This window comes from Populus nigra, chromosome 2 (genome assembly GCF_951802175.1).
Source record: "Populus nigra chromosome 2, ddPopNigr1.1, whole genome shotgun sequence".
Taxonomy (NCBI): domain Eukaryota; kingdom Viridiplantae; phylum Streptophyta; class Magnoliopsida; order Malpighiales; family Salicaceae; genus Populus; species Populus nigra.
In genome coordinates, this window is record NC_084853.1 from 34628076 (window position 1) to 34643372 (window position 15297).

Below are 15297 nucleotides of genomic sequence, written 5' to 3' on the forward strand. Positions count from 1 at the left end.
AACCCATATTACTTACCTTTTACGTTAAGAAAAAAAATGAATATTAGATATTCGCAAGTGAAGAAATTAACTACTTAATTATATTAATTCAATTTAATAAAGAATAATTCTCAATTTTTTATTTTATTTTATTTATTTCATGGAAAACATAATGTACACTGGACAATATAATTCTTCAATTTATTCATTATTAGTGATTTGGAAACGTGTGCTACAACACAATTACATGATAATAATTCTGTGTTGTAGCGTACTTAATTAGCGCACGTTATCGCATGTTTATTTCTACAGAGAGGCTTTGAAACTTGGAAGGATAATTAACTTGTCTTCAAAGAATTTAGAAGCTGATGCAATGCTTGTGTTAGTTGTTAACAAGCTAGCTTTGAAGTGTTTCTCATCGCACCGTAACTTTCCAATCTATTTGCCTAATTCTCTCTTGTTTTCCACGTAACCAAAAGGCAAATACACTTTAACAATGATATTCTCTTGATTTTTTTCAAGGTGTTTACATCACATGATATTAACATACTTATGAATTTACATTTCTATTCTAGTCTCGTTATCAACACGAGTTTATATATGAGTGCCGAACAACAATTTTACACAAATAATACCTCCTTTCATACGATTCTCATGTAATTTCTCAACACAACATCCTCATAAACAAGAATACCACATAAATATATTCAGAATATCATATCTACATGTATGCACATCCACATCCATGTTCCAATTCAGTTTTCATTACAAGTCCTTAAAAAAGTATCAAAAGGCAAATATTCAATATAACATTTAAAACAAACTGGTACATAACACTTTTTAAAATATGAGAACTTGTGGAACTGTTTTCCTATGTACCTTGATTGTATGATGCCCCTGTTACAAAAATAGCATGGATACAAGAACTATAAATAATCTAAACATAATAATAATAACTAGAAGGATGTTATTGTTATTTTTTGTTATCAACTGAAGGTGAGTACATTCTTTCATTCACTTCTCAAATACACTGTGCAACCCTCATTACTTCACTTCTTGTATTATCCTCATGCACACGCCCCAACACCTCTATAGGAGTGGTAGGCAGCAATTTAATCTTCGGTTGGGATTAATTACTTCACTTTAACTCAGTCATTCATCCTAGATGCTTTTAATCGTAACTAATTGCAATATTTAAACTCGGTCACCTGTCTCGAATGCCATTAACCAAAACCAACCACACAAGTCAACTCATCATCTCTTACGGATACCATTAGCCGAAGCCAATCATCATAATCAACTTGGCTATCTATCTAGGATGTCATTTACTAAAACTAATCATCAACCATAACCCGGTCATCCATCTCGGATGCCGTTAGCCGAAACTAATCAACAATCACAACCCGGTCATCCTTCTTGCTAATCAACAATCACAACCCGATCATCCATCTCGGATGCCATTAGCCGAAGCTAATCATCAAAACAACCTGTTCATCCATCTCGGATGCCATTAGCTGGAGCTAATCATCAACACAACTTGGTCATCCGTCTCGAATGCCATTAGCCAGAGCTAATCATCACCACAACTCGGATATTTAAGGAAAACTAATAATTACAAAATAAGATGACGAATCACCTACCTTCTATTCGTGATGACCTAACTCCTCTCGTATGATAACCAACTCCTCCTGTCTGATAACCAGCTCCAGACATCACTCCTGAATCAATCAAATGTCATTATATCATTAGTCCATTAATATTTTTCTTACATGCCGAAATGCAAAGCACATAATTTTTTTTTCATTCGTTCCGATAAAAATTCATTTACAAACATAACATCATCATTTCACATACAACCACATATTTAAATCAAGTTACTTCTTTTCTTGATTTATGTTCATAATTCCTCCATCAAATAATCCTTTTATTCTTTATGCCTTCACATCATATTATTTATTTTATCTAAACATATGTAAAAACTATATTCAAACACAATTTAAACATCTTGTCTTCATGCTTTCTTTTTAATTTAAATAAACCCAACAATAATTTAGTCTTTTATAAAAACCGAACTGATTAATTATTATGTTCATTAAATTTTTTTTATTGCCTTAGTTAATCGTATATATTCGAATCTAATAGATAAGTACCTTTTTAAAGTGTATTTGCCGTTGTTTTTTTTTTTTCTTAGGACTATTGACCTGCCTTTTGGTTATGTGGAAAACAATAGGGAAAGGCAGAGAACTCAAATCGATTAGAATGTTATAGTGCGATGACAAACACTTCAAAGCTAGCTTGTTAACAACTAACACTAAGCATTGTCACAACCATTGCGTCAGCTTATAATTAATTCTTTGAAGACATGCGATATCGTGTGCTAATTAAGTACGCTACAACACAAAATTATTATCAAATAATTGTGACAATTTAATTCACCACCCGAAGTCATCTTTACGCTTCTATACTCGACTTGTAGCATATTCTATATTTAATGCCCACTCCAGTTAAAAAAAAAAACAGAACAGAAACCGCTCCTCCTAAGCCATGGTGGTGCTTCCTTATACTGCTGCTTTCCTACTCCTTTCCTTCTTACTGACTGTAAAAATCGCAAGTAAGTTTGCGTCTCTTTCTATTTTAATTACCTCCTTCTATTTCTAAAGAATTTACCTTAACTGAGCTGTCTTCATTTCAGTCTATGAAAACAAAAAATATGTTGGTGTTCTGTTTTGTCGTTTAAAAATTGATGTTTGATCATCTGCTTTAAATTTTGCTGCTTTTTGTGCAGACTCGCAGTCATTCCTCGGTATAAACTATGGCCAGCTTGCGGACAACCTTCCAACACCATCATCCAATGCAAAACTTCTTCAATCCATTTCAATCCAAAAGGTCCGATTATATGGATCGGACCCCGCCATAATCAAAGCCTTAGCCAACACCGGAATTGGAATTGTTATCGGCACTGCAAATGGTGACATTCCAGGACTAGCCTCTGATCCCCATTTTGCCAAGAGCTGGATCAACACAAACGTGCTTCCCTTCTATCCAGCTAGCAATATCATCCTCATCACTGTCGGCAACGAGGTCATGACTTCCAATGACCAGAATCTCATGAACAAGCTCTTACCAGCAATGCAAAATGTACAGAATGCTCTAAATGATGCATCGCTCGGGGGTAAAATTAAGGTCTCCACAGTTCATTCGATGGGAGTACTTAAGCAGTCTGAGCCACCTTCTTCTGGAAGCTTTGATCCAAGTTATGGGGATCTGATGAAGGGCTTGTTGGAGTTTAATAGTGCGAATGGTTCGCCTTTCGCATTCAATCCCTACCCATACTTTGCTTATAGAAGCGATACAAGGCCTGAGACTCTCGCTTTTTGCCTTTTCCAGCCGAATGCAGGACGAATGGATGGAAACACTAAGATCAAGTACATGAACATGTTCGATGCTCAGGTGAGAGTAAATCAAATTGCAAGTGCGAAAATTCTGTATCAATAGATGATCTAATATAAAATGCTACTGACAAGTGGTTTAATCAATTGCAGGTGGATGCAGTTTATTCTGCACTGAATTCTATGGGATTTAAGAATGTTGAGATTGTGGTGGCTGAGACTGGATGGCCATTTAAAGGAGATGACAACGACGTAGGGCCAAGCATTGAGAATGCCAAGGCTTACAATGGCAATTTGATTGCACACCTTCGATCGATGGTGGGCACTCCACTCATGCCAGGAAAATCAGTGGATACATACCTCTTTGCTCTTTATGACGAAGACTTGAAACCTGGACCTGGTTCCGAGCGATCACCTGGACTTTTCAAGACTGATCTCACCATGGTTTATGATGTTGGACTCTCTACAAGTAACCAGGTAAGAGCAAAATTTATGTGCATTTCATTGGTATTTCGAGTTTTCAACAGCCAAGTGTTCTATTCCTGAGCTTTCCTTTGATTTGGCATTTAAATTTCTGTGTTTGGTTGGGAAGGTGGGTTTTAAAACATCACTAAGCATTTTGTTTGTTAATATAGTGGACAGTTCCTTTTCAAGAAAGAAAAAGGCTAAATTGTACTAAAAAAAAGCTCTTGAACAAAAAATCAATGACAAAAAAAGAAAAACTCAGGTGGACTCTCTACAAGTAACCAGGTAAGAGCAAAATTTATGTGCATTTCATTGGTATTTCGAGTTTTCAACAGCCAAGTGTTCTATTCCTGAGCTTTCCTTTGATTTGGCATTTAAATTTCTGTGTTTGGTTGGGAAGGTGGGTTTTAAAACATCACTAAGCATTTTGTTTGTTAATATAGTGGACAGTTCCTTTTCAAGAAAGAAAAAGGCTAAATTGTACTAAAAAAAAGCTCTTGAACAAAAAATCAATGACAAAAAAAGAAAAACTCAGGTGGACTCTCTACAAGTAACCAGGTAAGAGCAAAATTTATGTGCATTTCATTGGTATTTCGAGTTTTCAACAGCCAAGTGTTCTATTCCTGAGCTTTCCTTTGATTTGGCATTTAAATTTCTGTGTTTGGTTGGGAAGGTGGGTTTTAAAACATCACTAAGCATTTTGTTTGTTAATATAGTGGACAGTTCCTTTTCAAGAAAGAAAAAGGCTAAATTGTACTAAAAAAAAGCTCTTGAACAAAAAATCAATGACAAAAAAAGAAAAACTCAGGCTCTCTATGTCTCTATTAATAATAATAAAAAAATAGTAGAAAGAAATATTTAATTGTTTAATATATCTTTATCAACAATATTTGAAATACATAGAATCATTATTTATAAATAAATAAATCCAAAATATTGCATATTGCATCTTCAAAAACCCATTTAATTTATTGAAACAGACCCAGTCACCAGCAGCATCACCACAACCTTCACCAACAGCAACGAACACCACCACTAGCACTACTACCACCAGTACCACCACCAGTACCACCACCAGCAACAATAATAGCAGCACGAGCACAAGCACGAGTACCGGCACGGGCACGAGCACGAGCACGGGCACGGGCACGAACACCGTCACCATCAACATCAGCAGCAGCAGTGACATCAACAAAGTATATTTAATTAAGATTTTTAATTTAGGTTTGTTGTATGGGTTTACGAGACTTTCTTTGATTTGCCTTTTCTTTTATTACTTGCAAACTTAGAATTAGAAAGTTGTAAAGAAACGATGAAGATGGGTTAGGGTTTTTCACTCTATTTTATAAGTTTCTCTGTTGATTTTATTATAAAAGTTTCTCTGTTGATTCTATTGTTTAGGAGTAAATTAAAAAAATAATTGGAAAATCAGTTCGAGATATTTGCTGGTTGAGTATTATTATTAATTTTGTTTTTTTTTAAAAAAAACAATTTAGCCAAAGAGAGAAGAAAGGAAAAGTTAAGTTTATGAGTTAGCTTTATTTACACTTTTAAATGGCGCGCTCAGTTCCCAATCCAATTGGACGAGCAAAGATGTTGTTGTATTTGGCATTGTGATTTCTTTATATATTTTATATCTGGATCAACTGGCTCATTTAATAGAAATTTGATTCTTATGAGTATCAGAAATCTCCAATTTTGGTAGATTTCATTGGTGAAATTGTGAGTATTTATACATCATGCTTTTTTTTTTATAGTTCCTATCCATGCAAACAACAATAAAATAGATATAGCCTTGTTAACAAAAGGCTAAATATAAAAAGATAAAAAAGGAAATGAAACCATAAAACACTTGTGTCTTCATTAACAAAAGGAAGTCCTTCACCAAACCTTAAACTTTTACTGCTTATAGTCTGCCATATGTTTGCTAAGTTTAAACACCAAGAAAGAGAAACACTTATGGAAACATTACAAATCACAGGAAGCTCAAACACCAGTAGATCCAAACCCTCCAACACCTCTCACAGTTGCATCCAAATCATCGACTTCCATGATATCAGGAGTTACAATTTTCTCAAGAATCAACACCGCAATTCTATCGCGAACCTTTACCTCGAAATCAAAATGTCAGACCCAAGTTGCTCAGGAGTGGCATGGGGCAGACCCGAATCCCTTGGATCTTGCAGGTCTACCTGACCAAAGACAATTGGGTCAGGAGTTAAACCCTAGGCTTATGGGTTCGCGTTAGGACGCAATGCTATTGGATCTTGCGTCTTCACCCAACCCTAATGGGTTCGAATTGTAGCCAGACCCAAGGCTTTTGGATCCGACATTTGAGGTCCAAAGCTCTTGGATTTGGTGTTGCACCCGGATCCACTTAAACTTGGGTAAGTTTATTGTTATTATTAATATTAAAAATATTATTATTTGTATTAGAAATACTTTTATTTTTATGATGATTAATATTATTTCTATTATAAATATTTTTATTTTTATTATAATTAATATTATTAATATCATAATTAAGAAATTTTAAAAATATATCATTAATTTTGAACAACAACCATAGATTTGATTTGAAGGGTAAAATTATTATTATTATTATCATTAATAATTTGAAGAAAAATATTATTATTATTGAAGAAAAACAATAAGTTTTATTTGAAGGGATTAAAAACTATAAAAACTTAGTTCAGATAAGTTTAATATTATTATTAATATCATCAATATTATTAAATTCATTCATATTATTAAATTTGAAATAAATTTTATTACTATTCAAAAAAACATAGATGTGATTTCAAGGGTAAAATCAATTATTTTTATTAATATTAACGTGGGTCTGGAAGGGCATGCCAGACCCAAGTTGTTTGGGGGTGGCAGGGAGCAGACTGAAGTCCCCTGGGTCTTGTAGCCCTCCCTGACACATGACAATTGGGTCAAGAGTCAGACCTTAGGTTAATGGGTCCACGTCATATCTAATACTCTTGGATCTTGCGTCTTCACCTAACTCTAATTGATTCGGAATGCAGCCAGACCCAAGGCTTTTAGGTCCGCAATTTAAGGGGTCCAAAGCTGTTGGGCTTGGTGTTGTAGCCGGACCCATTTAAATTTGAGTAAGTTTATTGTTATTAGTAATATTAGGGAAAAAGTTGAGTAACCTTGAGCCATATGTGATTGATTGTTGATAAGAACCTATGTTTATGCTTCAAAGAAAACCCACAAGAGAGAAACACAGGTGATAAAGACTTGATTTGATAATGGAGGAGGTGTTATCAAATGACCTGTTAAAGGTGGATTTATGGGTTGAATGAATTGATCGGTCATTTCAAAATAATTTCATTTTAAGATTTGTTTTTAAAATAAAGTCAAACAAATTAGATTTTAATCAAATTAATCACTTGATTTAATTTGAAATCTAATCCCGGCCAGATTCTTGATATTACAAGATTCACGGTGGTAGATTGAAGTTATATCATGGTAAACTACATGGTAAACTAGCTAGCATTGATAGCATGAATGTCAATGGTAAATGAAAGAAAGAAAGCCTTTGAATGCCCGTAAACCGCAATCTTTAATATATCTTCCTTGTGAATAACATGGTCTCCAGCCAATTGTAATCTCTCAAGCTGTAACTATGAACATATATATAATAATAGTATTAGCAACTTGCAACTGCTAGCAACCTTAATGGTAATATCCACACACACACACACACACGGTTTTGGAGTTGGACTTTCCTTGCAAACCCAGAATTTCCTAAGAGTTGTCAGAACAATTTAGAATATGAAAATAACTTTTGAGCTGAATCCCACGACCAAAAGGCATATGACGATGAAATGGGTATTATTTAATCATCTCAACAACATCTTCAAAATTTGACAATGTCTTCTTCATGTTTAAACTTCTTTTATATTTCATGTCGGCTGCTGTACGTAGTAAGCATTTCATATATATATATATTGAAATGACTTTTTTTTTTAAAGATAGCTTTCATATACCAAAATTAAATTGATTATTAAAAAAATTTAATGTTAAACATTGAGAAGATTTGACTAAGAAAATTAAATTAATTTTTAATCCATCTTTACTTTGATAAAAAAAAATTGACAAACTAATTTGGGGTATTTACATCCATCAAGATGGGTCTGTAGGCTGGTGTCCCGGGTCCTTTGCCTAGCTTGGCAACATAAGCATGGACAATCTGAGATTGAGATGGATTTGGTGGTTTTGATTAATGTTGCAAGAGGTTCTTCAACTTCTTTGATGGAGGCTAAATCATGTGGTTGATTGATTCTTCACAATTTTCACCACAATGAAGCACTTTCTAAACAGCACGCCCGCGAGCGAGCGAGCGCGCGCGCACATGCATGCATGTAGGGAGGGAATGATGGGAGAAAAAGAGAGACGTGATCTTTTATCTAACAATGCAGAAAAATAACGATGATACATCGTAAGTGTGACTTCCAGCCACAGCCTAAAATACTGGCAAATAGGCTCATTGCTATATTCACCATTCCTGCAGCTTCCCTCCGTTCCACTGTATCATTACAATTAATACATCAAATGGATCTCTTCCCAGTGGGTTCACCAGTCACAGCTGGACGTGGGATTTAAAGCAAGTAAACATTAAAGAAATCAACAAGCGGTGATCTTCCATCCCACCTTCTCAAAACCGATCCCAATCTTCCCGCTCTTTCAACCACACCAGTCAATCAAACCCATCCTCTCTCTCTTTCGGAACATAATTTACCAAAACCAGCAAAAAGATTCAATACCAAAACCAGCAACAACCGCCAGATCAACCACCCCAGGAAAATACACACACAGATGAAGAATCACAGAGGAAGGATGGCATTCTTCTTCAGGGAAAACTGAGAGAAGAGGAGACCCAGAACCGGGGAGAAGAAAAAGCCACGAAGGGCAGGGGCTGTTCTGCTTTCTTCTCCCTACAGATCGGGCTCCACCGACCACCAAACCAACCAGCCACCCTCACCTTCATCTTGGACCCAACACAGCCGCCAGCCACTTGTAAAGGAGAAGAAGAAAGTGAGACCAAAGGAAAAAAGCAGATGAGATCCTCTCGCTGCAGATCTGAAGAGATCTTTCATCGCCCAAGAGGACAGAGAATAGGACAGAGAACTGCAGCCAGATCATCAAGAGACAGCCGATCTCTCCCCTTTCCTCCACCGGAGCTATTGCTTGGATGCAGGGTGGAGCTCATGCATAGTACTGACCATGAAGAATGAAACCGGGCTGCAGCACACAAAGCAAATGGTGAAGACCGGTTAGCTCTGGCCGGACGATGTCTTCTCCCTCCTCGTTTCCTCAAGATGCATAAAGGTCTCCATCGGTGACACAGCTGACACAGAAAAAGCAGCAAGGAGGAGATCTATCCGATCCCCTCATTTTTCAAATTACCAGCGACAGCCAGAAATTCCAGCACTATTCCGAGTTTTTTTGAAGCTGCTGTAGTCACATCTGTCTATCATCCTCTCCCCTGCAACGATGCTCCCATCCCAAACACTTTCCCTTTTGTCTATCATCCCCTCCCCTGCAACCCAGGTCTTAGCAACCTCTTTCAAACCTCCCTCTTACAATCCAACCCCACAAATACCTATCAATGTCCCTCTTAAACATACACAACACCCCCCTCTTCATCCTGCCACCATGAACTTTCTGCAACCTATGTGTTACACAAACAACAGTCAAAACAACAAACACTTACCTAACACAACTCCTACTCCCTCTGTTCTTACTAAGTTTTATTTTGAACGTTTTCCATCTTGGATTGATTACCAAGATCTCAAAAAAGCTTTTTCAAAAATTAGTCTGGTCACCAATCTCTTTGTTTCCAGGAAAAAAACAAAAATAGGAAGACGGTTTGGTTTTGTAACTTTCTTCTCCCATTTAGAAGAAACAGAACTTTGTGACAGATTGAATCTTATATGGTTTGACTCTTTCAAAATTCGTGCAAACTTAGCAAGATTCCAAACACCTACAAATTCCAGGGAAAAGACAACCCTCACCACAAAGCCAGAAACCAAAATCTTGCCCAAACTAGCCCTCAGAGACAACAGGACCTTTGTTGAAGCTCTTTTAATCCAACAACCATCAAAGAAGACTGTGGTGTATGAGTCTACACAGGATGACAAGGAATGGCTATTTAGAAGTTTAGTCGATTCTATAGCCACAGAAGTGGAGTATACACATCTGGAGCATATGGTTTTGAAAACTGTTAAGAAGGCAATTGGATTTCGCTTCCTGGGAGCAAGCCAAGCAGTTATCACCTTTACAGACAAAGAGACCATGGAGAAAAAATTAATAAACAGTTGCTCTGCTTTGGCAAACTACTTCTCTAGTATCAAACCATGGAAGAGGGAAGTAAAAGCAGTAGACAGATTTGCTTGGGTGTCTATTATAGGACTTCCTCTGATTGGATGGAATCGCAGATGTATTGAATTCATGGTAGAAGATGTAGGTAAGATGATTGGTTACGACATTACAAGTGTGAGTCAAGGTTCACTTATGGGAGTCAAGGTACTTCTGAGCACAACCTCTTTCACGACTTTAAACAAGCAGCTTTCACTGATTCTAGACGGAGAGGAATTTGATATATCAGTCAAGGAAATGAAGCCAGGTTTTAGCCCCCTGTTTACCACAATTAAATACTCAATGGATACATCAGGCACTGAAGAATCAAATGAAGAGACATGCAGTAAATTTATACCTCCAGAAGAGTTTTTGCCGGCCAGTATAAATGAACCAGAAGCTGACTGGACCTCACCAGTGCAACAGGACAAGGACATGCAAAATGACCCCTCTCTCATTCTCTGCACAAGGTACACTGAATTACCCAGCAACCTAGACCAATCTGACACAACATACAAAACCTTCTGCCTTTTTCCTGAAACTAAGGAAACACACAAGCTACAGACAAAAAACCAGCAAATGCACACCGCCTCTTATCAATCTTCCTCTATAGAGCCATGCTATGACACCATTAAGGAAAATATACAAGTGGCAGAAACCAACTACAGCAACCCAGATGACTCAGCAGTACCCTTTTCAAGAGTGGGCCTCGATAAAAAACAAGCACAAACTAAAGCCTCCTCAACCCAGGTTATAAGGCCTACCCCAAAACTAACGAGACACATGATACTAGCCCAAAATCAGAGCCAGAATACACAACAACAATCTTTCTCTGCATTCATACGTGACCTGGCGGAACCACAAGAAATAGTGGAAATGGAGTTGGAAGGAAAAATAAAAGATACGAAGCTTAGAAAATCCAGAGGGCTTGCACCTAAATCTTCATTCAGCAAAAGGAAGAATGTGATGAAAGTTAGATCGTTTGCAGCTCATATTTCTGATGGAGCACCCAACCTTCTTGCAATGAAGGTAACCAGCACCCAAAATAACACACCTCTACAAGACACCATATCATCCCCTGTTATCGAGTCATCCGGCGTTGGAAAGAACCATAACTACGCCTCCATGGATGATGAAACCAATGGCAAGCATCTCCATCTACCACCCCTATTGAACCCTCAAAGCAGCCCACAAACCTCTGCAGACGCGACCAATGAAAACGCAAGCGGGAATAGCCATAAAATAAGAAAACTGAAGTTGCTGCAAGCCAATGGTAGTGTTGCTAACATTATGGAGGATTGTGATTCTTCAGACTCCTTAAACTCAGGAATCCAACAAGGAAATATTCGGTTTCAAATCACCTGTATGAAGCATCCAGACAATGGGGTTTGACAGTGAAAAGGAGACTCAACAAATGATACAAGATGCTGTGGCTCTAGGTTTGGGAAACTCGCAAGAACTAAAACGGTACGAAGAAGGAATAATGAGAAATATTGACAGAGAAGTAGAGGAGTGGACATCAGTTAATCAGTTGTAAGTTTTCTACCCCGCTAAGTCTAGTCTGCCTTGGTTTTTGTTCTCGTTATGAATATCTTTGCTTGGAACAGCTATGGTTTAGGTATGCCACACAAACGAAATTCCATCCGGAATAGGCTTATAAAAAATAATGTTGGTATCTGCTTCCTTTTAGAAACCAAGAAAAATAATTGTTGTGACTCCTTCATTAGAAATTTGTGGAATATTGCAACTGTCAAATGGACTTCTCTAGAATCTGTAGGGAAATCAGGAGAGATTATAGCAATGTGGGATAACTCTGTTTTTGAAGTTAACTCTATAGAATTTGGGGGGCAGTGGATCAGCCTATGTGGGATGCATATTCCCTCTTCTTTTAATGGTATGATAGTTGGTGTCTACGCTGCATCTTCAGTGAAAGAACATGCTGATCTATGGGAAGAAATCACCACTCTTAAGTTTGCTTTTGAACTACCACTGGTGGTCATAAGCGATTTCAACGAAACTCTACTCCCTAATGAGAGAAGTAGTGGTAACCTCAATCTATCAGGTTAAACTTCATTCCGCAGATTCATATCCGACTGTGAACTGGTTGAATACAATATGCAGGGGCACCGGTTCACTTGGTTTAGGGGCGGGTCTATGAGTCGCATTGACAGAGCTTTTGCTTCCCCGGAATTTCAACTGTAGTTCCCGTCTCTATCTCTTTGCCGCTACCCTAAAGGGATGTCAGATCATTGTCAGTTGCTCCTCCAAAGCCCTGAGGTAGACTGGGGGTGGAAGCCGTTTCGTTTCATAAACTGCTGGCTGTCGCACCCTTCTTTCTTAACAGATTTTGAGGCCCTCTGGTCTGATAGTTGTAAGGAGTTTCCAGGTGAGTATAGTCTGATTAAGAAGCTGGGGATCATGGGAAAAAAGCTGAGACAATGGAATAAATCCACTTTCGGGGATCAGAATCTAAAACTTGCAGACATCCAGAACTCCATTACAACACTTGAAAACAAAAGCGAAGTGTGTCCCTTGTCTGAGACCGAAAAAACAAAGCTCCAGGGGTTGAACTCTGATTTATGGGAGGTTAACAGAAGGGTTGAAGATATTTGGAGACAAAAATCTCGTCAAAACTGGTGTAAAATGGGGGATAAGAACACGTTTTTTTCACATATCAGCAAGTTTAAGGAAAGGCCGCAACTACATTAGTAAGATTGATCATAATGGTAGTCACCTAATCTCCCCAAATGATATAAAAGAAGGCGCTGTCAACTTCTTCTCATCCTTGTTTCGGAAACCAACGTGTAAAAGAATTGAAATGGGAGGCTCGGGGTTCTCCAAAATTTCAGAAGCAAAGTCTATTTGGCTAGAAAGACCACCTTCAATGGAAGAAGTTAAGCAAGCTGTGTGGGACTGTGATGGTTCTAAAGCCCCTGGCCCCGATGGTTTCACCTTCTCCTTCTATAAAAAGGTATGGAATATCATCAGCTCAGAAGTTTTTATGTTGGTTAAAAGTTTTTTCAGAACCGGTAAACTTCCAAAGGGTATCAGCTCTTCTTTTGTAACTCTGATTCCAAAATCAAAGGGGCCGAGCATATTCTCACATTTTCGTCCGATAAGCTTGATTCACGGGTTATATAAAATAGTGGCAAAACTATTATCCACTAGGCTTAGAAGTGTCTTGACAGATGTAATCAGTGTTAACCAGTCTGCATTCATTGCTGGGCGTCAGATTTTAGATGGTTTCATGATAGCAAATGAGGTTGTCCATGGTGTGCGCAGCAAGAAGGAGCATGGCCTCTTACTGAAGGTAGATTTCCATAAAGCCTTTGACTCAATTTTGTGGGAACATATTGACACAAGCATGGGATACATGGGTTTTGGCCCACACCGGAGGAAGTTGATCTTTGAATGCTTATCCACTTCTAAATTAGCCATCTTGATAAACGGTTCACCCAGTAGAGAATTTAGTCTGGAGAGGGGTCTCAGGCAAGGGGACCCTCTCTCTCCTTTCCTATTTGACATCGCAGTTCAGGGATTGACAGTTTTATTCAATAGGGCATCAGCTTCAGGTTATTTCAAAGGCTTAGAGACTGCTCCAGGACATTACATAACTCATTTGCAATATGCCGATGACTCTCTGATTTTCCTGCCAAATGGTTTTCCCTCTCTTCTACATGCTAAGAGGATACTTTGTTGGTTTGAGATCATTTCCGGATTGAAAGTTAATTTCTATAAAAGCTCTCTAATAGGAATCAACTTGGACAACGACTACACCTCTAGCTTGGCGAAGTCAGTTTTCTGTCGTAGTGATACTTTCCCGGTCAGGTACCTTGGACTACCTCTTGGAGCCAATCCCAGCAGACTCTCTACTTGGAAACCAGTGTTGTCCACTATCAGAGCAAAGCTAAGCACATGGAAAGCGAATTTTTTGAGCATGGCGGGAAGGTTATGTCTAATTAAATCAGTCTTAAGCTCTCTTCCTTTGTTCTACATGTCAGTTTTTGCTATGCCAAAGGGTATTATTAAAGTCATCTCTTCTCTAACCCGGTCTTTTCTCTGGAAAGAAACCTCATCATCTCATGACATTTTTAAGGTGGCCTGGCACAAGGTAATAAAGAGTAAATCTTTTGGTGGTCTCGGGCTAGGATCCATCAACAACAAAAATTTGGCTCTGCTATTTAAATGGCTTTGGAATCTGGATAATGGAGTGGTAGGAGGCTGGCAAGAACATATTCTTCTAAAATACCGACCTCACTTTATTAACGGTATCCTGAGTTTACAGGTTCTTTATCTCCAACTTGGCATGGCATTGTTTCGGCGATCTTCTCAACACAAAACAGAGCCAATCTTTTACATGCAAATATCGGGTTCAAGGTGGGTGATGGGAGGAACATCCGGTTTTAGACTGACTCTTGGCTTGGCTCTATAACCACTCTCCAACTCTTATTCCCCAAACTGTATAACCTCTCCCTACAGCAAAAATCCAGCCTTGCAGATATATGTGATTTGACAGATACATCTTTCAACCTATCCTGGAGAAGACCACTCCGGCCTTAGAGGTGCAGCGTGGTCTCATTTTCTCAGATGGTGCAGACCGCAAGTTATGGAAATTTCACAGCTCTGGCATGTACTCAGCTAAATCAGGTTGCGTTCTTTTTGATAGTCTACAGGCAACTGAAAATAATCACTCCCCTGTTCTATTATGGAATAGTTATGCCCCTCCAAAAGTAGATGTGTTCATTTGGCTTCTTCTTCATGGCAGTTTGAGTACACGGAGTTATTTAGCTGAGAGGAGAATCATTAAATATGAGGAATCTCACTGCCCATTCTGCTACAAGGAAATTGAGACAATTAATCATCTCTTCCATTGGTGTCCTATAACATGGTCTCTTTGGGGTCGTTTCTTGAACTGGTTTGGGTGTTCAGGTTGTCTACACAAAGACCTATATCAAAATCTACAGGAATGGTCCGGTTTGATTAATGGAAATTTTCAGCGACGTGCTATTAACCTCCTCTGCAAAGGTTTGTACTGGTCAATTTGGATAGCGCGCAACCGCCTAATCTTCGAATCCAAGGCTCCGGATTGGGA

General features: G+C 38.1%; 1 protein-coding gene and 1 pseudogene across 3 annotated transcripts; one reads left to right on the forward strand and one right to left on the reverse strand.

The window, feature by feature from the left end:
• Positions 1 to 2456: 2456 nt before the first annotated feature.
• Positions 2457 to 5272, forward strand: LOC133682257 (glucan endo-1,3-beta-glucosidase 7-like). Of its 3 annotated transcripts, none has more exons than XR_009836647.1 (4): positions 2457 to 2590; positions 2765 to 3429; positions 3522 to 4391; positions 4820 to 4955. XR_009836647.1 is itself a non-coding variant. In XM_062105542.1 (4 exons), exons 1-4 carry the CDS (start codon positions 2524 to 2526, stop codon positions 5120 to 5122), a joined length of 1365 nt encoding a protein of 454 aa, XP_061961526.1. In that variant the 5' UTR covers positions 2457 to 2523; the 3' UTR covers positions 5123 to 5272. The 3 variants fall into 3 exon arrangements, 1 of the variants encoding a protein (XP_061961526.1); XR_009836646.1 differs by having other exon boundaries at positions 4814 to 4950; XM_062105542.1 differs by having other exon boundaries at positions 3522 to 3845; positions 4814 to 5272.
• A 547-nt stretch (positions 5273 to 5819) lies between these two features.
• LOC133682941 (deoxyuridine 5'-triphosphate nucleotidohydrolase-like) overlaps positions 5820 to 15297 on the reverse strand; it is a 59647-nt pseudogene continuing 50169 nt past the window's right edge.